A 22,284-nucleotide genomic window follows, 5' to 3' on the forward strand; every position below is an offset into this window, starting at 1 on the left:
TGTTAAACTTTGGACATCCTTGATTTTCATCGGCGATTTCATGTCGATCAAGGCTTTTATCTTGTCGGGGTTGGCCTCGATTCTTCTTGAATTGACAATGAACCCCAAAAATTTCCCTGATCCTACTCCGAAGGAACATTTAAGAGGATTTAACTTCATCTGATATTTGTTCAGAACGTTGAAACACTCTTGTAAATCCTTTACATGCCCTGCCTTTTTCGACTTTACCAGCATGTCGTCCACGTACACCTCCATGTTTACTCCAATCAACTCCTTAAACATGTGGTTAACCAATCACTGGTAAGTCGCACCAACGTTTTTCAGTCCGAAGGGAATTACTTTATAACAGTATAACCCTGTATCGGTCATAAAGCTAGTGTGATCCTTGTCAGGGGGATGCATACTAATTTGATTATATCCTGAGTATGCATCCATGAAAGAGAGGATCTCATGTCCTGTTGTTGCATCGACCAGCTGGTCGATCCTTGGGAGTGGGAAACAATCTTTTGGGCAGGCTTTATTAAGGTCTGTGAAATCCACACAGGTTCGCCATTTGCCATTAGGCTTGGGAACCAGTACTGGATTAGAGACCCACGATGGATAAAACGCCACCCTGATAAACCCATTCTCCTTCAGTCTTTCAACTTCCTCCTTTAAGGCTTTCGATCTATCCTTATCGAGCAGCCTTCTTTTCTGTTGCACGGGTGGAAAATTCTTGTCAACGTTCAGAACATGGCTGATGTTGACCCAAGATTTGGCCAACTGACACGGAGTCGGAATATGCTTGATATGAATGAATATGATGAGAAAAACGTAATGACAAAAATTAATAACAACACGATATTTTTATAGTGGTTCGGCCCCAAGGTTTGGTAATAACCTACGTCCACTTAGACTATTATTGATATAGAATCAAAGGGGTGATCAAAGAACAAGGGTTCAATGAGTTTCACTAACCTCTGAAGAACAATACAATATCACTAGGAGAATTACTATAGTCTCAAATAATTCAAAAGCCAAAAAGTCCCTTCCTTGAGCTATCTTTTGCTATTTATAGGCTCAAGGGGGATTACAAAAGATTGTTACAGATATTCTCTCCTGAATAATCGGATATCCAGGAGATTGTGCGAGATAAATTCGGGATTCACAAAGATCTTCCCATAAATGTTGCTTTGTATGCGGAACTATCGACCAGACTGGTCGTAGGTAAGACTGGGCCGCACTGCTTCTAATGTGTCTTCTGGTCGATATTCTAACAGAACGTTTCCAGGTGTCAGCCACGTGCCCAGGGATCACTTGCCACATCATCAATGCTAATTTTTTGGATAACAGCTGATAACTGCAGGATCTATCCCAGCCATGTCTTTGTGTGACCAGGCAAAGACTTCCTGGTTCTTTCGCAAAAATTCCACCAGTGCATGCTTCGTGGTTGCTTCTAAGTTTTTCCCGACCTTTACAACTCTGGTCGGGTCTTTTTCGTCAAGTTGGACCTCTTCCAGGTCCTTGACGGGTCCAACATCTTCCTCAAAATCCCCAAAGCGAGGATCTAAATCCCTATCCTCACTTTGGGCAACACCCTATTTAGTGACTCCATCACCGGATTGGGCTTGTGTGTCAATAGCCATCTGCAACCTATCTGGGGGAGTGCTTTTCAACGTTCCCTTCTTTGCCTTTGTAACTGAGGCGTTGTAGCACTCCCTTGCTTCTCTCTGATTTCCCAACACGCGTCCTACCCCTGCGTCTGTCGGGAACTTCCTGGCCAAGTGCCATACTGAGGTGACGGCTCGAAGATCAACCAGTATGGGCCTTCCAATGACAACATTGTACACCGAAGGACAATCGACTACTATTAAAGTAGCGAGTAATGTCCTGGTAGCAGGTGTTGTACCTGCTGTGACTGAAAGTCTGATTGACCTTGCCGGGGTGAGTCCCTCGCCAGAGAAGCCGTAAATTGTTTGGTTGTAGGGCTCCAAGTCCTTGACGGACAACTTCATGCGTTCCAGCGAAGATTTGTATAGGATGTTTATTGAACTTTTTGTATCAACTAGTACTATTTTCACCATCATGTTGGCGATTTGAACCTCTACGACCAGCGGAGCGGAATGTGGGAACCGAACATGTTGGGCGTCGCTATCAGAGAAGGTTATCTCACCATCCTCTGACCGAGCCTTCTTTGATGCCCTGTCCTCCACAGTCATCATCTCGATGTCTTGGTCATGACGTAGGGTCCGAGCATATCGTTCCCTCGCCTTTCCACTGCTTCCCGCGAGGTGCGGGCCTCCACAGATGGTGAGTAAAGTGCTAGCTACAGGGTCAGGCTGCAAAGGTGGCGAGCGTTGGCGTGTGGGCGCATGCTCGTTGCCACCTGGAGCCTCTCGTTGGGAATTTCCCGAGGCCCGTACATATCTTCTCAAGTGTCCTTGTCTAATAAGGAACTTGATTTCATCCTTCAGCTGGTTGCATTCATTTGTATCATGCCTGTAGTCGTTATGATAACGACAGAACTTAGTAGTGTCTCTCTTCAAAATATCTTTTCAAATGGGAGCAGGTTTTTTATAAGGCACACTAGAACTCGTGGCCTGATACACCTCTCCCCGAGACTCAATAAGAGCAGTGTAATTAGTGAACCGCGGTTCATAACGATTGCCCTTGGCTCGTTTATTGTCAGAGGTGGAAGGCTCATTATGTGGCCGTTTCCCCCCATTCTTGCCATTGCCATTGTCGTTCCCGTTGCCTTTGTCGTTGCCGTTGGGTTTTGACCCATTGGCGGGTTTGGCGGGCTCGGCAGTCCCCTTATCCTTGCTTGGGGGCTTTCCTTCACTGGCGATGGCATCCTCGAGCTTGATGTATCGATCAGCTCGATCCAAAAATTCCTGGGTAGTCCTGACCCCATGCTTTCTGAGGCTGTTCCAAAGAGGCGTGCGGCGCTTAACTCCTGCAGTTATGGCCATCATCTTGCCTTCGTCTCCCACTGTTTTGTCTCCAGCAGCTGCTCGCATAAAACGCTGGACGTAATCCTTCAGTGGCTCTCCGTCTTGCTGGCGTATTTCGACCAGCTGATTTGCCTCAGTTGGGTGCACACGGCCCGCATAGAATTGTCCGTAAAATTCCTTCACGAACATCTCCCAAGAGACGATACTCGCAGGGGGGAACTTAAAGAACCACTCTTGTGCAGCATTAGAAAGTGTTGCAGGGAAGATCCTGCACTGAGCGTCTTCGAACACTTTCTGGATCTCCATCTGTATCTCAAACTTGTTAACATGAGATACCAGGTCACCATACCCGTCAAAATTCGGAAGTGTGGGCATTTTAAACTTACTAGGAGTCTCTGCCACAGCTATCCTCTGAACGAAAGGAGTGCCCTTTCTCTATCGTGATCGATATAAGACGTTCTTCCCCCGACCAGTTGTTGCACTGCCTGGTTGAGGGCATCTATTTGGGCTTGCACGGCGCCAGGAATCGCCGGGGCCTCTGCTGCTGGAGGAATGTACTCATCGTGTCGTTCCCTGCGATTGTTGAGTACATCTCTTAAATCCTCGTCTCTTCTCCGCTGCTCACTAGCTCCGAGCCGGTTGAAGACGTTATTTTGTCTGGGCTGCCCCCCAGCGTCACGTCTTTCGGGTTGGTCATCCCTAGGTGGTGGACTTCTGCCCCCACCTCTTTCTTCATTTCTCTGATTGACATTTCCTCTGCCTGAGTCGGCCTCATTGTAACCATGGCCATCTCTGAATCTCGACTGGCTATGGTGGGATCGATTATTCCCTCGGTTGCCTCTTCGGGCTGGAACTTCCCGAGCGTTAGAGGGTGGCTTGCGTTGGTCGGTAGGTCCCCGTGCATTATCATGCCGTGGGGGGGCCCGGACCGCAGAGCTTATCTATGAGTTTCTTCTGTTACCAGAAGAACGCTGTCCTCTGCTCGGAGGGTTCGGCTCTTCGCCCCTATGGCGTCTAGGACTGCGAGGCTGTTGCCCGGCCCTATTCTGCCTTGGCTGTGGGGGAATGTCATGACCAGCCTGGGATGGAGGCTGTGCTTCAGGATCCCTTAGAGGGACATCTTCCTGAGGCATTGGTGGTTGCTCGGGCCTTTGGGGGCTCGAGGGCTGGATAGGCGGGCTAGGATTAGGGCCCCTTTGGGGTGGCCCATTCGTAGGTTGATCAGGCTGTGAGGCAGGTGCAGCCTGATTCCTAGCCAACTGTAAGGCTGCTTCGAGGGCTGCCATGGCCTCCCTCTGGCGGCGGTCCATCTCCGCCTGCCTCTCACTCAACTCCTGGCGCTTTCGCTCAATTTCTTGTTGCTGTCGCGCCATAATCTCAGTAGCACTTTCCTGGCTGGCCCTCAGATTGACCAGTTCATCCTGTAATACCCCTAGGGTATTCCTCAGCGTCTCAGAATCCAGTTCTTCCTCATCGAATTCCAAATGTGGCTCATCTTCGGTCACGTTTGGAGGAGGAGGCGGTTGAGATGGTTCAGCGCCAGTCGCCTGCCTAGTCTTCTTTGCGGTTTTCGCCATTACTGTTTTAACAATATCGTATCAAGCTCTCAACGAAAGCACCAGAATGTTGACCCTGATTTTGGTCAACTGACACGGAGTCAAAAATGCTTGATGTGGACAGATATGTTAGAATGATTATAATGACAAAAACAGTAAAGCACACAAGAATTTATAGTGGTTCGGCCTCAGAAACTGGTAATAACCTACGTCCACTTAAGCTATTATTGATATAGGATTCAAAGGAGTGATTAAAGAACTAGGGTTCTATGAGTTTCACCAACCTCTGAAGAATAAACAATATATTGTAATGTAGAAGCTCTAATTCTCTCGTAAATCTATATTCACAAGTAAGCAAAAAGCCCAAAATTCCCCTCCTTGAACTATCTTTCTCTATTTATAGGCTCAAGGAGGATTACATCAATTTGTTACAGATATTCTCTCCTAATTAATTGGATCATCAAGAATTATTGGAGACAATCTCGGGATTGACTTAGATCTTTACAAAATTATCTTGAGATATGCAGAGTGTACGACCAGGCTGGTCGTAAGGAAAACTCAACCGTTATGCTTGCAATATCTTACTGGTCGATACTCTAACAGAATTCTGCCAGGTGTCAGCCACGTGTTCAGAAATCACTTGCCACGTCATTCATGCCTGTTTTTTGGATAACAGTTAATTTAATGAAACATTCTAAATATTTAAAAGAACATGCATTTAAAATTAACTAAAAATAGATATTTATTAATTATATTAATATAAATTCAAATATTATAAAATATTATTATTATATTAATATTTAATATAAGATTGCACATATATAATAACTATATTAATATAAATTCAAATTTAATTTCAAATTCAAATATTATAAAATATCATTATAATAATAATATATAATGCAAAACTAGACATTTAATAATTATATTAATATAAATTTAAATGTTATAAAATATTATTATAATCATAATTTTCTACTAATTATATTAATATGAATTCAAATATTATATAATATTATTATAATAATATTTTATAATTTAATACCTATATTAATATAAATTTAAATATTATAAATATTATTATAATAATAATATATAATATATAATCTTAATTTTTATGAAAAAAATTATCATTTATGTTTAAAAAAATTATTATATTATATATATAATCATAAATAATATTTTTGTTTACCTTTTTATTTAATATATTTATGTTATTCTTTTATAAATAATATTATTTATTTATTTGACCACGATATAAATTTAATAAATAAAACATTGAACATATATACATTATTTTGTATATATATATATATAAATATATATTTGAGTCTCCTCCATTTTTCTTTATTCCCTTTTTCGTTAAAAAAAAAAATCTAATTCGTAATGCTTTATGTTTTGACAAGCTTACACAATTAAACTCGGGGTCCCCATAATTAGAGAGAATTGAGCATTCATTGAGCTAGAATATTCCATTGTTTTGGATTGATACAATTGTCAATGCAATCATAAATCTAATTTTTTTTTTAAAAAAAAAAAAATTGAAAATACAGAAGGGAAATCTTAATATCATTATTTAAACCCTTATCAAAAAATATAATTAATAACGCATGATAAATCATAATATTCATACTATTTATATATATATATATATCTCTTCAATATAAAAATTATGTAAATAACAAAAAAATTTCATTTTTTTTTAATTTTAACAAAATATTCTTATATTTAATGATAGATTATAAACATGGCTTAAACTTAAATAAAATAAAATTAATTAATTAAAATAAGATATTTTTTTTAGATATTTTACAATAATAATTATTTAAAAATAATAAAACCATATATTTTATAACTTAAATAAAATTTAATTAAACTTAAACTTAATGTTATATTAAACATATAATATATATAATCTTTTGTTGTGACTGCCAAATTAAAAAATTAGAACAAACATAAATTTAAATAAAAATTAATTAATTAATTAATTAAAATATGATTTTTTTAAGATATTTTATGATATTTTAAATAATTAAATAATATTTATATTAAAATAAGGGGTATTTGAGGCATAAATATCCAATGTTTTACACTTGTTACAGTTAAATACCTAATCTTTTATTTTTACAGCCAAAATACTCAATGTTCAATATATGTTAAAGATAAATACCTAATATTTTTTCTTTGTGGCAAAAATACATAAAGTTGCTAAAACATTACTCTTGTCAGTACCTCATGCATTGGAACTGTTAAGCATATTGACTAAGCATACTTTTGTCATTGTGTAATCGTTCTATTTCATTTTTTTTTTAAATTTAAATTAGAAAAATGAATTGAAAAGACATTTTAAATTAATACAAATTTAAAAAAAATACATATTTTGATAACAAAAATACATAAATTACAGAGTGATACATATCTGGTGAGTCAATTAACAGCTCCAACAGATGAGGTATTAAAAAAAGTAATGTTTTAAAAACTTTAGGTATTTTTGCCGCAAAGAAAAAAGATTAGGTATTTATCTTTAACATATATTGAACATTGAGTATTTTTGTCGTAAAAATAAAAGATTAAGTATTTAACTGTAGCAAGTGTAAAACATTGGGTATTTATGCTGCAAATATCCCTTAAAATAATAAAAACATACATATCGTTTTTTTATCTTATAAATTTGTGTGATGATTTATTTTTTATCAAGTGATTGAAACTTTTTTTCTTCATCAAATTCACCAAAGGACATTATGAGATACATTAAAAACTAAAAATAATTGATGCATGTATACTATTATTTACACTATGACTTTTTCTATTATTATTTTATTTCTATTATTAATTTATTTTTAAATATTATTATATTTCATATATATATATCATGTAGTCATGTAAATATATATATATATATCTATACGTTGTGTTTAGATGTCATATATGTAGAAATTATTTATATATACTAAGAACAATAATTCATTCTGTTGACGCGGTTCTTCGGCAACAGGTAATTAAGAGAAGAAGAGAAAGTGATTAGTACTGAAGGTAGAACCGTCAGAGATATGAAATCTTAGAGAATGAACTAGGTGACTCAAGACACGTTTTTTAAGTGGTTCAAAGGTTAAAATCCTTCTACTCCACTAGTCAATATTATTCATATATTATGGGTATTTGGTTTACAAAGTATATGGCTCTTCAGAGACTATTTTTCCCAACCCCTATCAACTCCCAGGGTCCCCATATTTATAGGAGAAGGCACCTGGAAGTTGGTAGGGAGGTCATCCCGTGACCTTACCATTTGTCATATCAACTCTGTAACATTTATGATTAATTCCTAAACCTGACACATAAGTGTGGTCTAATCAGTATGTAAGGAGATAATGGGCCGCACGGCCCAACCTAGCCGTGGGTGTCTGAACGCGCACGTTCCTGCTGCGTGTCTGAGAAGTCAGGGGGATATCGGACACATGATGTCAGATATATGCACGTTTATCTTGCGTGTGTTGACTTTACAAAGGGTCAGAGATCCATGGCCAGCTCGTACCACGAGCTGCTTCCCTGAACTGGCCTTTAGGCCTTCTGATGCCTTCCTCCAGTCTTGGGGGCCCTTGGCGAGCCTTTGAGGATCTCCAGCCTTCAGGCCTTCTGATCCCTCGAGCTAAGAAGGTACGATCTGGAAACAGGATCTCCGCCCTGGGGGAGTCCTCGGACTAAACCATGATTAGTCCGAGGCTCGACCTGCTAATCAGCCCGTGGGAAAACCAGGGCGTACACATTCTATTATATATATTTTTAAATAACAGTAAACTAGTTTTTATTAAAATTATAGACCATATTTACAATTTTAAAACTAAACAAACGTACATTGGACACGTTGCTTCTACCTATAATATATATCTCTTCTATATAATAAGTGTGTAGATAACAGAAATTCTTGGTTTTAACGGTTTTATTTTTATTTTTTTTAATGTAAATTTTAACGGAATATTCTTATATTTAATAGAATATTCATATATTTAACGGTAGTTTGTAAATACTTAAACTTAAATAAAATAAAATAAATAATTAAAAAATTAAAATAGGATATTTTTGAGATATTTTACAATGATAATTATTTAAAAATAATAAATAATTAAACAAATTAAAATATGATATTTTTTTAGATATTTTACAATGATAATTATTTAAAAATAATAAAATTATTTTATAACTTAAATAAAATTTAATTAAATTTAAACTCACTTATTAGAATAATATCATATGAAATATATAATATAATTTACTATCAATTATTAACAAATTAATTTTTTTAAAAAACTAGCAATAAACTTACATTTAAAATACATATATAATATTTAATATTACATTAAAGATATAATATATAATGGTCACTCTTAACATTGCTTGTATTGTGTGTGTGTATATATATATACTAGATACAATTAACTTGCAAGGTAAGTTTACTTACTTTTATTTATAGAATTTATTAATTATTTTTATTAAATTTAGATTAATGTCATATAAATTTTACATAAATATTTTATTTTAATTAAATAAATTATTTATTTTTATTTAAGTTTATGTTTGTTCTTGTTTTTGAATTTGAGAGTAACAACAATATATTATATATTATATGTTTAACGTAATATTAAATATTATACGTGAATTTTAAATTTAAGTTTTTTGCTAGTTTTTTTTAAAAAGTAATTTTTTGCTAATTGACAATAGATTATATTATATGTTTAATATGATATTATTCTATTAAGTGAGTTTAAGTTTAATTAAATTGTATTTAAGTTATAAAACTTATGATTTTATTATTTTTAAATAATTATCATTGTAAAATATCTTATTTTAATTTATTTAATTATTTATTATTTATTATTTTAAAATAATTATCATTGTAAAATATCTGAAAAATGTCAAATTTTAATTTGTTTAATTATTTATTATTTTTAAATAATTATTATTGTAAAATATATAAAAAAAATCTTATTTTAATTTTTCTAATTATTTAATTTATTTTATTTAAGTTCAAGTGTTTACAAACTACCGTATAAGAGTATTATGTTAAATATAAGAATATTTGGTTAAAGTTAACATTAAAATATAAAAAATCGTTAAAACAAAAAAATTTCGTTATCTACATACTTATTATATAGAAGATATATATATATATATATATATATATGCTTTTGAAGGGTATTGAATCCAAATAAAAATATTATTTTTAGTCGCAGTGATCAGATAATGTATATATATTGGTATTCTGATGAAAAGTCTTATGGTAGTTTCTAGGAAATAATAAAGATAATAATAATAATAATAATAATAATAAAGATAATAATAATAATAATATTCGTGTCGAATTTTGGCTAGTGAAATATTGCAGATCCAACGATCTTTTGACCACTTCTTTTTCTTTATACCAAATCTTGACTACTCTTTTTGTAATACTAATAACCCATCAAACTTCATATCTTATAACAATTACAATTTAAAAATAGAAAGAAGAAAAATTGCCTATAATTAGAGAGTTAAAGTGATAGTAAGAATACAGTTTTTTTTTTCTTTAAGACCAATTAAAAATTTATATATTTATATAAATATTATTTTTACAGCTTAACCACCACCGCCAAACACCCGCCGACCAAATCCCACTTAACTTCCTCTAACGCTCAGACACGAAAGTCACAGGGACGCAGGTCACGTATGCATATCGGGGACGCGTGGCGCTCTATGAGACGTCCGTCATTTTAATATATCCGCGTCAGTTGCTAACCTTTGCTAAGCAAAAAAGAAGGGGCCCACGGCCCAACCAAGATGGGCCACGTAAAACCCAGTGGAGCAAAACTCGTGGCAATACTATATTTACTAGCCTGGCCCACTATATAGTTGGCGTGTCAATTGATGGGGTTCTAATACTCACTGGTGCAAAGCCATGTGTCCCCATGCAATTTAGAGGGCCACGACTCGCCACGTGGCACAAAAATGGAATTTCCTGGAACCATACCAGGTGATCCACTTGGGGGGCCATTTAGGACTTTTTCTCTTTTTCACTTTTTCACTTTTTCACTTTTTCTTTTAGTTATGTTAGTTGGTTTTGGCTAAAAGTAATAGAGGGTGAGAGATTTTGTACTGATTTATTAATTTCAGGACACAATAATTAAATCGAGGATAATGTGTTGGACCTCAGGATTGAACCGACCAAAATTAATAATATTTGGATAACGTTTTCAAATCAGTAGTAGATTACGGATTATAAGGTAAGCATACCTACTTTGCCTTCTCTCTAGCGTTAAAACTTCTTCAAACCTTGACTAAAGACTGCCTTGGGAGAATATTCTATTCTATTCTTTTTTACTGTGTGGGCGAGTTATTTCATTGGTGAATCTTCTATCCCTGAAATTTTGGATTTGATGACAGTGGATGGGTAGGAAATAGCAATGGTATGGCCTGAGTAAACTTTTTTTAGAAGGAAAAGATGCACCAATTCCACACCCTTCATTTTAGCCATTAATGTGGGTACTACTTTTCCAAGTCTTTATTACCATGCAGTACGCATTAGTGGGCTAGTGGGCAATATGGGCTTCAGTCCTAAACTGTTACAGAATGGGCTTTAGTACTCAGGTCAAGTAAAAAATACCTAATTACTCTTTTGATTGGAAGGAATGGGACCTATAATGGAGAGATGAAAGTGATCACAATATTTTCAGTCTTTCAATAATTTTAACTTCGAATTGATGATGCTGTGTATCCACACTGCGCTTGGACCAAGTAAATCCACAACATTGATTGAATGTTCAAACTTTTACATTAACAAAAATAATGTTGTGGTTTAGTCATAGAATTTTCTCTGGATAATGTCTTACCTTTACAAAGTCCATGTTTATAGTTTAGTCATAGAACCTAATAACTTACTTTGGATAATGTTATCGCCTTCTTACACTAAAGCCCTTAGATTTGGACACTGTTTACTTGATGCAAGAAAAATTCCACTATAATCTTAATATCACTTTCTTATCTTAGCAGATAGCTACCTCTTTACTTTTCAAATAAAGATGTGGATGATCTAAGAGTAAACTCCTTAGATTTTTGGCTTTCCTTTTCTACTGAGCTTTCAGCCACTAATTTCTAATTACCTTCCACGTAGCTTACTGCATACCTTATATAATATAGCATTTTCGATTGTGTGTTGAATCAAACCACTCACTGGGAAAATGAAAGCTTTAAGACTTTAAAGAAGAAGTATAAATTACATATAAATATATGTATATCTAATTTTTTTCTGATGAAGACAGATATTATTATATGGTAATTTCACAAGGCAGATAGTCTGAATTTTGCTTTCTGTAAATAAAGTAGTTTGACTGTCAAAGCAAACGCCTGCTATCCAAGGAACATTAAGAAATTTTTATAAGGACACTTTGGAAAACATCTTTATTCTTCTAATATAAATTTAATGAAATTTGTATCCCACATATGAATTATTTTATTTAATCAGAAAAACTAAAAGTCAATTACCTGAAAGGGAAACTGATACAAGGAAGGAGATACAAAAAAAATCATGAGAGGTGAGAGAGCTCTAGCTTTGAAGAACAAGACTCTTTCCAAGAATAATGTCATCTGTTGAGAAATCAGCCTCTTTCCTGAATGTGCCTCTGCCAAAGTCTAGATTGTAGGAGTCAGTAAGACCTTCCACTAAGCCAAATTCTGGTTTCCACCCAAGAACACTCTTCGCCTTTTCAATCGATGCAAAGAAATGCTGCATCATTTCAAAGAAAACGTTATGATCACCGTGTGATAAAACAGTATTAAACGAAACACAAATTCAAATTCTCTAAAGGGTATTGGTGTTTGTGTTGTATATGCATACAGTAGTAGAAGTTGCATATAGAAATTTATAAAAGAATACAAAGGTTATCCATGTACCTGATCACGGAATGGAAATGCCTTCTTTTTGCCAAAATCAAACTCTTTCGGGTTGTAGTGAACGATCTCAGGCTCGGGAAAACCGCCAGCCTAACAAAAGAAAAGGCAAGTTTTGAGCAAATTTGTGAGAAGTAATTAGATCAAACAATTATTATTATAGGACTTGTACCTTTGCACATGCTCTTGCTAGTCCATCAAATGTGACATATTTTTCTCCAGATATGTTGAATACTTGCTTGCTGGCCTTTTCATTACCAAGGACCTGAATAAAAGCCGTTGCTAAGTCCTGCAAATTATAACACAATCACCATTTAGAACTCACTCGTGTACCTGTACTAAACCAAAATCTTCAAACTTCAACCAGTCAAGTATTATATCTACTTTTGCTTAGGGTGTGCAAGCATGCTGAGAATTATGACAGCAGTGCACAGAGATATGGTACATTTTGCAATGTGACATAACCTTAACATGACCGAGTTGCGTTATTTGCACTCCAGAGTTGGGAACTGGAATAGGGCGACCAGCTTTCAACCGGTGGAAGAACCATTCTTCGACAGGATTGTAATTTAAGGGTCCATAGATGTAGACAGGCCTCAAAGAAGTCCAATTAATGTCTCTAGACGCCAGCAAGCTCTCTGTTTCAAGCTTTCCTTTGTGCCTGCTTTTTGGGTCGACAGCATCCGCCTGTCACAAAGCAAAAGAATGTTATTAGTAAGAAAGAGGGAGAATAAATACGCGATGATAATAATTTGAATGAGAAAAGTTGGATGTCTATAAGCTAGTATTTTTTGCTACCAATAAAACTATCCATTTACATATTGGATGATCTCTAAGCACAATTATATAAGTAGAGTTAGGAGTGACAAATAAATATATGTAAATAACTCAACTCCCATAATGAGAGTAAGCCATGTAAACCAACAAACTTACCTCAAAATGAGGTAATAGATCAGATTTGAGATAGACACCAGCTGAAGAGCAGTATATGTACCTGAGAATCAGCATAATTAACAATGTTAAAATTAGACAGCTAAAGTAACAACATTATAGACTAACTTTAAAATCTTGACAAACCTATGAAAATAAGCAACATTAGAGTTATACTGAAATTCACTTTTCTTTTCATTTACCTACCTCTTTCTACATCAAACAACTTTACACCAATGTTTCCAATCATTATCAAATGAAAATTTATAAGAACATATTATCTAAACTTATATCTCCCTTGGCACTTCCAACCTCTTCAGTATCATTATGATCAAACAGCTGCATATATATGTACCACTGTGATTATTCTTTTCATACATAGCCATGTCATCTAGCTGTCCTTATTTATAACTTCATTAACAAATCTTACTTGTTGCATGCTGAACTTTTTATGTACAATATGAAAATGGAAATGGGATAAAAGGTGAAGTGAACAAGAATTGTACTTGGCAAAACTTCAGCTTGATTTTTTGGACAAATTTTTTTAATTTCATCAATTCCATATTCTAAACCCCTTTTCTGCACTATGAATTGCAAAAAAATCTATGTTTAGAAGTTATTAGCAAAAGTCTTCTGAATGTCGTTGAGCATGTGTTGAACATGATCGAGGGCAGTCACAAAATAGTATTTTGCAAATGGTTTAAAAACATAGGCCTTCTACTAAAACCAAATAAATAAATAAAAAAAATTAGTGCCCAACTTTAGACTATTATCTGTGCTTCAACCCGAACCATAACTAAAACAAGATGAAGATGAGAAGCTTCGTTATAAAAGGCCACAAAAGACTCTTAAAATGATTACATGCTTGGTTTTTAGCAAATATAATGTGATTTCATTCACAAAATGTAATGGAGCTTACTGTTCAAGATTCGGTAGTGCATCCAATATTGGTGCAACTTCATCTGCCTCTCGTCCTGAAAATATTCAAATAATATATTCATGTTGAAGCAAACTAACAAGATACTTTGTTCTAGTTGAAAAGATGTATGATACAAAAGTAGCACAAAACTATAGATAGAAAAATACATGCCATTTATATCATAAACTACATCAAAGCCTTCAGCTGAGAGGCTAGATTTCACAAAATCAAAGTCCTTCCTGTCTCCTTTCAGGTGCAAGATCTGCATTAAAATTTTTTATTAGCAGCAAATTTAACAAAAAAAAAAACTACAGAAACAAAAACTTTGAGATAGCATTTTCTTTGTAGTCGAAGAAATATTGACTTTTGAGGGAGGCTACACCAGAGTTTGCATACCTTGGAAGAATAATCATTGAAATCCTCTTCTGATTCTCCTGGCAATTGTTGGGCGATGGGTGCTTTTCCTCTAGTAAACAAAGTCACCTGAGAAAATTTTAATTTTTCTATCAAATTTTCTGAGATACAAACTCCAAGGAGACCAAAAATAGGGAAATCTAACATAGAATGGTAAATACCTTATGACCCTCTTTGACAAGAAGTCTGGACAAGAATATACCAATGAACCGAGTGCCACCCATTATAAGAATCTTCTTTTCACTTGATGCAGAAACATGTAGTGCACCTTTTGGTTGAGAGATCCTCTTCTTGAACTGCAATATGTCAATCATATATGTTTTCATTATATTCTGCTTAAAGAAAAATCGTGTACTTGTGTCTATGTCACACAACAGTTACCAAGGTAGTTAGAAACTTGAGTTTCCTGAATTGATTATAGCGGTTAATATCCCCTTATGTTCTCATCGAACTTAAAGCAAGTCGGTAGGCATTCTATATGAGCACAAATCAAATAAGTTTGCCAATATTTTGGAAAACAATTTCAATAGCAACAACATTTGACAATGTCTGGCCCTGACTGTCTGACTGATACATACGGAAACTTTCATGCAAAGGAAGCATCACATTAGTCTAACATCCAATGTGCATACATATATATAATAAATCTTTATAGTATTGATTGCTCATAAAAGAATTACCAGCCAAAAGGGTTAGCGAAAAACAAACCAAACCAGCTTCAGTCCAGTGAGAACAACACTTTCACAATACAAATTTGAAAATTACCCAACAAACAATTGACAAAAGAGCCAGAACTATGCAATAAAACATAATAAATTGTGAGTGAAGAGAGAGAGAGGAGAGAGAGAGAAACCTGGAGTTTAGAGTTGAGTCTGGTGCCATTGAAATCAGAGAGAGAAGAAGGGGGGATGGAGAAAGAAGGATGATTGTGTTGTTGTTGGAGGAGGGCCAACCTTGCCATGGCTCTCTATCTCTCTCTAATTAAAATGTCTTCTTTCTCTTTTTCTTCTTCTTCCTCCTTCTCTGACGCTCTTTTTTAAAAAAAATGGAAAGTAGAATGTTGTTGGTGTCCATTTCTTCTTTTTCTTCTTTGGGTGTCTCTGGTTCTAACAAAACGGATAAGACAATGACCCATCTCACACTACTGTGTGTCATAACCACCTCTCACTTCTCACCTCTCTTTTCTTTTTGGTTATAGTTATATGGCTTATGTTTAATGTAAAGAGTAGCCACAGCCACAGCCACCACACCCTCACCCTCTTCTTCAAACTCACACAATCTAATCCTCTTTAGTTACTTGCTAGTTGCTACCTTACCTTAGTTTATCGAGTATGAACCGTTAGTCTTTGGCAAAGACTCTTCGCTATCAACTCATATGGAAACTAGACCAAAGTAAATAAATACATAAATAAATAAACTTGATTAAAATTAAACTAAATCATTTAAAGAATTATCCAATATGAAAATAATAGGTAAATGACTTTAAAAAGTGCTGATATAAATAGAATGTGTTGAATTTTTTAAAATATAATAATTTTAGTTCGAATTGATTATATAAATTTTAAATGTGATCATTTAAAAAACTTATTGATGTTTATATCCCATTAACTAGCAAAAAAAATATATAGTATGTAGATTTTTTTTACAAAGAATACGGGATTTCATGTCTCATATTTGTGTTGTTATTTTCAAAATTTGATCTATTTTAATTTATTTTATTTTTTAATACTTTTTTTACCCTTTTTCTTCTTTACTTATAGCTTCTTTGCTTCTCCCCATGAATCAATGATTCTAATTTCTTCGCCCACGATCTCTTTTTCTTTTTCTTTTTCCTTCACATCGTTTTTCCCAAATTTTGCTCACTCTCTTGCGATTTTAAAACTAGATAATAAAATTTCTATATTTTATTTTTCATTTTTCAATCACGATTCTCGTTAGTATTTCAATTTTCAAGTAACTGCGTTGTCCTACATTGTTTTAATTCTCTGTATTTTCTTCAATCTTTGTCATTCTCTCGCATTGTCATATTTTTAATCTTATTTTTACTTTAATTTGCCATTTTTCCATTTTTTTCCACCATTTACGAAATTTCAGGTCTTTTTTAGTAACTGGTTACTAGTATCTGATGTTTGGTTGGAGTTAATAGAATGTAATGAAAAGGAAATAAATTAATTTTTATTTCATTCATTTGTTTGGTTACATTTTAGAGTATTGGAATATCATTCCAATGAAATAATTGTTTTATCATTTTTGTGGAATGACTATTTCATTTGAAAATAGAAGGAAATATTGTTCCTATGCAAGATTTAAAAAAATAATAATAGATTTTTTATCAATTTTTTTATTTATATTTATTTTTATTCCATTCCATTCCATTTATATTCATTTTCTTATTCTCATTAATATTCCTCCACTTTCATTCCCTTCAATCAAACAGCATCTAGTCATAATAATTATTGGTTACTAATCCCTTTTATTTTTAATGTTACTACATATATTTTTTTTTAAATTCCCATTTACATATTTTATTAATTTGTTACTTATAATGTTATTCAGTGGTTTCTAATTATTTATCATATTGCTATTTTTTATGGTTTTTAGTTATAATTCACACTTTTTAAGTATTTTAATCAATTATATTAACAAATTACTAATATTTTCATTTTTTAAGTGATTTCAGGTTATTAGTAGTACTTTGGATTTTTTGCTATATTGCATACACTGTGTGTTTTAGCAATATAAGTAAATGGTTATCAGTTTTAGATATTGAGTAGTTATTGGTTATTATTTTTGTAACTGGTTACTAATTCTTCATGACTAAGTGATTATTAGTTACTGACATTTTCGGGATTTTGTTGATTTTTAGTTTTCTTGCACACTATTTGAATTTTGTTAAAACAATTTTAGTAAATGGATATTAATGTTTATATTTTTTTAGTAGTTTTTTTGTTATCAACACAACTAATTTCTTAACTTACAACATACTCTTTGGTATTTTAGCAATACTAGTAGCTAAATTATTAATTGTTGAATTACCAAATAGTTTTTGGTTACCAAAATTAATAGTTTTTTTGTTCTAATTCACACTACAATTTTTTAAGCAATTTTAGTAACTAGTTACTAATATTTTAATTCTTAAGTGATTTTGACACACTAATCAAAATTATACTACACTCATATTGGATTATGTACAATATAAATAAAAATGGTCAAAAAAGCAATCAATTCCATTATTTATTATAAGATTTTTTTTACATATTGCTACACTGTCTTTTTTACATTTATAAATTACTGTCCGCCTTTGATTTTTTTTTTTAATAATATTGCTCTCATGTTTTCTCATCCTGCATATTTGAAATAAATAAAAAAATATATATAACAAAATAATTTAAAGAAAAAAATTAGAAAAGTTGATGTATGATGTAAGGTCTCAAATTTGCTAATAAGGCTTAGTGTCTTAATTAGTATGTCAGGAGGGCAGTAATTGACTTAATTATGTTATTACGTGGATTAAATGATTATGTGATTAGAAGTGCATGTGTTAGGTGAATTAAATATGCATGTGAGCTCATTTTGGTTAATATAGGCATATTTCTAATTTTGGCCCGTTGATGGCATAAATGTGAATTATATGTGTGTTGTGCTTGATACCACAAGATTGCGATGATATATTTGTGATGTGTGATTCGAGACGGTTCTAGGGAGCAGAATAGCGAAATAGTCACAATGAGATTGAATACCCGACTCGAGGTGCGCCTAGGGGTATTAGGAGAACATAGCACGTGTTTGGGATTTATCGAGTAATGGGTAGTGATTTAGCGATCGTTTGGGTATGTCGGGATTAATTGGGGTATTTATAGGAATACTCGAGGAATTAGCGAGATGTGGCAAATGGCGGGATTGCCCTTGGTGGCATTAAAGGACTAAGGATCTACTTAGGGACATTTTGGACTTTTGCAGCTAAGGATAGAGTTAAGCCAATACTCTAGAACTAGGGAGAAGAAAAAAAATAGAAGTTGACAGCCTCCCTCTTTCTCTCACTCGATACCCTCATTCTCTCTCAAAGGCAAAGGAGATTCTTGATGAAAATCAAGGGTGAAGGCTGGGTATAGGGGTTGAATTGAGAGTGAATTAGTAAGTTTGGCTGAGGGAAAATGTAATAGAAATGCATGGATTTTTGCATTTTGGGGCTCGAGTCGCGGCCCGCATGAACCCAGGAGGTTTGGGAGCCTTTGATTTTGCCCAGGCGCCATGGCGCAGGTTGAGGCATGTCGTGGCCCGTGTCCCCTTAGCGAGAGCCCAAGGCTATCTAACTTACAGCGAGTCGCGACCCTAGGGGGTGGGCCACGACTCAAATTAGGGAAAATGACCAAAATAGGGTTTTAAGCTCGGGAACCCAAACCTTAAGGCTCGGGAAGGATTCTACTACCCGGTTTAGTAGAGTTCGAGATCTTGAAGGCTAGTATTTTAATCCAAAGTTCTTAATTGGTTAGGGCATGATGGAAGTCTATTTATTGATGCGTTGTGACTAGGTTTTACGTCAAAGCTCGAGTTTAGGGGATCGTGCTCGAGATCGCATTAATCAATCAGCTCGAAACACAGGTAAGAAAATAGTTCGTACCCGTAGAGCAGGGCTTGGCCCTATTATTTGTGTTTAATGTGTGTGTGTGAATACCTGTAAATGTTATGCTATGTTGTGCATGCTTATGAATGAACGGCAAAGGCCGGGATCGGCGTTAAGCATGATGAATGCAAGCCGCTAGGGTGAGACCCCCCTCCCCCCCTAAGGGTGTTGTACTCACCCACTCGGTGAAGACCGTGACCCCAGTGTCTGGTAAAGCACTTGGGTCAGCGTAGGCTGCTATATGTTTAATCTGCTATCTGTTTAAGCTGTTTATTACTGGAATGAATTATGATATGCTATGTGTTGAGTTTTCTTGCTGGGCCTCGGCTCATGAGTGCTCTATGGTGAAATTAAGAGCAAGGGAAAGGTCGACCAACCATGAGTTGGAGAGCGTGGAGCGGCGTGCACATGTTTGGCCTACCTGGCTGCCACGACCAAGGTTGTTTGAGGAATTATGCTGTAAATAGTTGGTTTTGTCGCTTAGGTCGATTGTATCTAAACTTTTGAATTGTAATACATTTTTGAAACAGTATTTTGGGATCCCAGTGTATAACTTTTATGACTTTAATGAATGTCCAAATCTTGTATAATTAACGTTTGTCAAATGAGTCTTTTATTGATTTAATCACACTTTTTAACCTAAAACCTTGATTAGTGAGTTAATGACACATTTATAAATCACATGGTAACGGATCTAAGGTAGTAGGGCATTACAATTTGGTATCAGAGCGTGCCAAGGTTTATGGTTCCTAGAGATCGACTGAACATGTGCGCTCGTTGCCAGAGACAAGCTCGACTTAGGGTTGATCGGTATTAAGTGAATTATGTGTTTAGTTTCTTGTTTGAGTTGCCATGTTTGTCTGAATATTGTAGATAGAGCATGCATATGTTTGTATACACATATATATATATATATGATGCCAGGGCACGACCCCTTTGATTGCTATGTGTTTACGTCGTGTGTATATTGTGTTGATTTGCTGCATGTGTTTGATTGATGGGACTGAGAGGTGGTTTTTGGATGTTGTTATCATGCTTGATGTGCGACATTATTGATTGCAGGCATATTGAGGTTATGCCTCGGTGATTGATTAGACTCCGCGAAAATGAGGCCGAAGATGACAACCAGGGTTAGGACCCTCCACCTGCCCCACGGAACTAGCAATAGTTGTTTGTCAAAGTGGAAGCAAGACTTCAGCGAAAGGAAGATGAGCTTTGAGAACTGAGGCAGCAGGCCCCTCCTCGAGGTATTGGGTTACAGATTCCACAGGCGGTGGCACCAGTGCCAGCCCAGCCTGTGATGGAGAACAGGTGGGAGCCTTTATACGAGAGGTTCAGGAAGCAACACCCTCCCACCTTTGAGGGTGGTCCAGACCCATTGCAGGCAGAGCAGTGGATGAATATGACTTCTTCCATCATGGATTTCATGAGGATCAAAGGGAACGAAAGGGTGGCCTGTGCCAGCTACATGTTGAGAGAAGATGCCCGCATCTGGTGGGAAGTTGTGTCCTAGAGGAGGGATGTGATAGTTATGACCTGGGAAGAATTTAGAGACATCTTTAATGAGAAATACTATAGTGTTGTAGTCAGAGCTGCAAAGGTGAATGACTTTATTAACCTGACTCAGAACCGAATGACAGTTGCCGAATATTCACTAAAGTTTGACCGGTTGGTGAAGTTCGCACCGGACTTGGTGCCTACTGATATGGCACGGAGGGATCGATTTGTACGGGGGTTGAACATCATGATAGCTCGTGATGTCAAGATAACATTAGATCTGAGGACTACCACTTATGCTCAGGTAGTGGAGAATGCCCTTATACCTGAGGAGGATGAGAATTAGATATGGAGAGAGGGTGCCGCAAGGCGCAATCCTCAAAGGACGGTGCCTCCTTTCACTGATTCTAGTTGGGGTAGTGGCCCTAGTGAGCAGAAGAGAAAGGCCCCATATTCTTTTTTTCTTCCTAGTTCAGATAGGAGGGCACGGGGTGCTTTCAGTGGCCGTCAGGGCGGAGGAGAGAACTGGAGAAGCTTCCCAGAGTGTCATCAGTGTAGGCAACGACATTAGGGGGAGTGCAGAGTCAGAGCATGTTTCACTTGTGGGAGTGTCAGTCACCCGAGGAAGGATTGCCCACAAGCTAGGAAGGAAGAACTGAAGAAGAGTGACAACCTCACTCCAGCCAGAGTGTTCACCTTACCCAGACCAAGGCTGAGGATAGTCCCTCGATTTTGACAGGTTAGATTTTTAGTGTTGGTTCTTCATTTACTGCATTGATTCATTCAGGAGCTACTCATTCGTTTGTATCTGCTAGAGTGATAGATCGTTTGTGTAGACCTTGTGATATGTATGCTAGGGGATTCAGACTTTGTTGCCTACTAGGGAACTAGTAGTGGTTAGAGCATTACCAGTAGAGGTAGATAGTAGGGAGTTATCTGTGGATCTGATTGAGCTATCGATGGATGACTTTGATATGATTCTGGGGATGGATTGGTTATCAAAGTACGGGGCAACAATAGATTGTAAGCGTAGAATTGTGACCTTTGAACCTAAAGGGGAGGTACCATTTTTATTTGTGGGGACAGTGAGTGGGCCACAAGTACCTATGATCTCTGCACTAAAGGATAGTGACCTAATGTAAGAAGGTTGCATAAGATTCCTAACAAACATAGTGGATACCTCTAGGAATGTTTTAGTTGGACCGGATGAGACCAGACTAGTGTGTGAGTTTCCCGATGTATTTCCAGCAGACCTGCTAGGGTTGCCACCACACCGAGAGTCGAGTTCATCATAGAGTTGGTGCCAGGGGCAGAGCCAATATCTAGGACACCTTATAGAATGACTCCAGTAGAGTTGAAGGAGCTGAAGATTCAGTTGCAGAAATTATTGGATCTAGGATTCATCAGACCCAGTTTTTCGCCATGGGGTGCTCCAGTGTTGTTTGTCAAGAAGAATGATGGATCCTTAAGGATGTGTATCGACTACAAAGAACT

General features: G+C 35.6%; 1 protein-coding gene across 1 annotated transcript; it reads right to left on the reverse strand.

Annotated features, from left to right (window-relative positions):
- Positions 1 to 11,869: 11,869 nt before the first annotated feature.
- On the reverse strand, positions 11,870 to 15,720 carry LOC133788355 (chloroplast stem-loop binding protein of 41 kDa b, chloroplastic). The gene is made up of 10 exons (XM_062225817.1): positions 15,523 to 15,720; positions 14,831 to 14,965; positions 14,652 to 14,738; positions 14,427 to 14,517; positions 14,256 to 14,310; positions 13,340 to 13,400; positions 12,872 to 13,093; positions 12,579 to 12,695; positions 12,410 to 12,499; positions 11,870 to 12,242 (listed from the first exon to the last, which is right to left on the reverse strand). Exons 1-10 carry the CDS (start codon positions 15,628 to 15,630, stop codon positions 12,063 to 12,065), a joined length of 1,146 nt encoding a protein of 381 aa, XP_062081801.1. The 5' UTR covers positions 15,631 to 15,720; the 3' UTR covers positions 11,870 to 12,062.
- Positions 15,721 to 22,284: the final 6,564 nt, after the last annotated feature.

The sequence above is a fragment of the Humulus lupulus genome, chromosome 7, assembly GCF_963169125.1.
Source record: "Humulus lupulus chromosome 7, drHumLupu1.1, whole genome shotgun sequence".
Classification (NCBI taxonomy): domain Eukaryota; kingdom Viridiplantae; phylum Streptophyta; class Magnoliopsida; order Rosales; family Cannabaceae; genus Humulus; species Humulus lupulus.

Coding starts and splice junctions, on each gene's coding strand:
- LOC133788355 (XM_062225817.1), bottom strand. CDS start 15,630: ATGGCAAGGTTGGCCCTCCTCCAACAACAACACAATCATCCTTCTTTC. Junction 14,739..14,830: donor TTGTCAAAGAGGGTCATAAG/GTATTTACCATT, acceptor AAATTTTCTCAG/GTGACTTTGTTTACTAGAGG. Junction 14,311..14,426: donor TGTAGTTTATGATATAAATG/GCATGTATTTTT, acceptor GAATATTTTCAG/GACGAGAGGCAGATGAAGTT.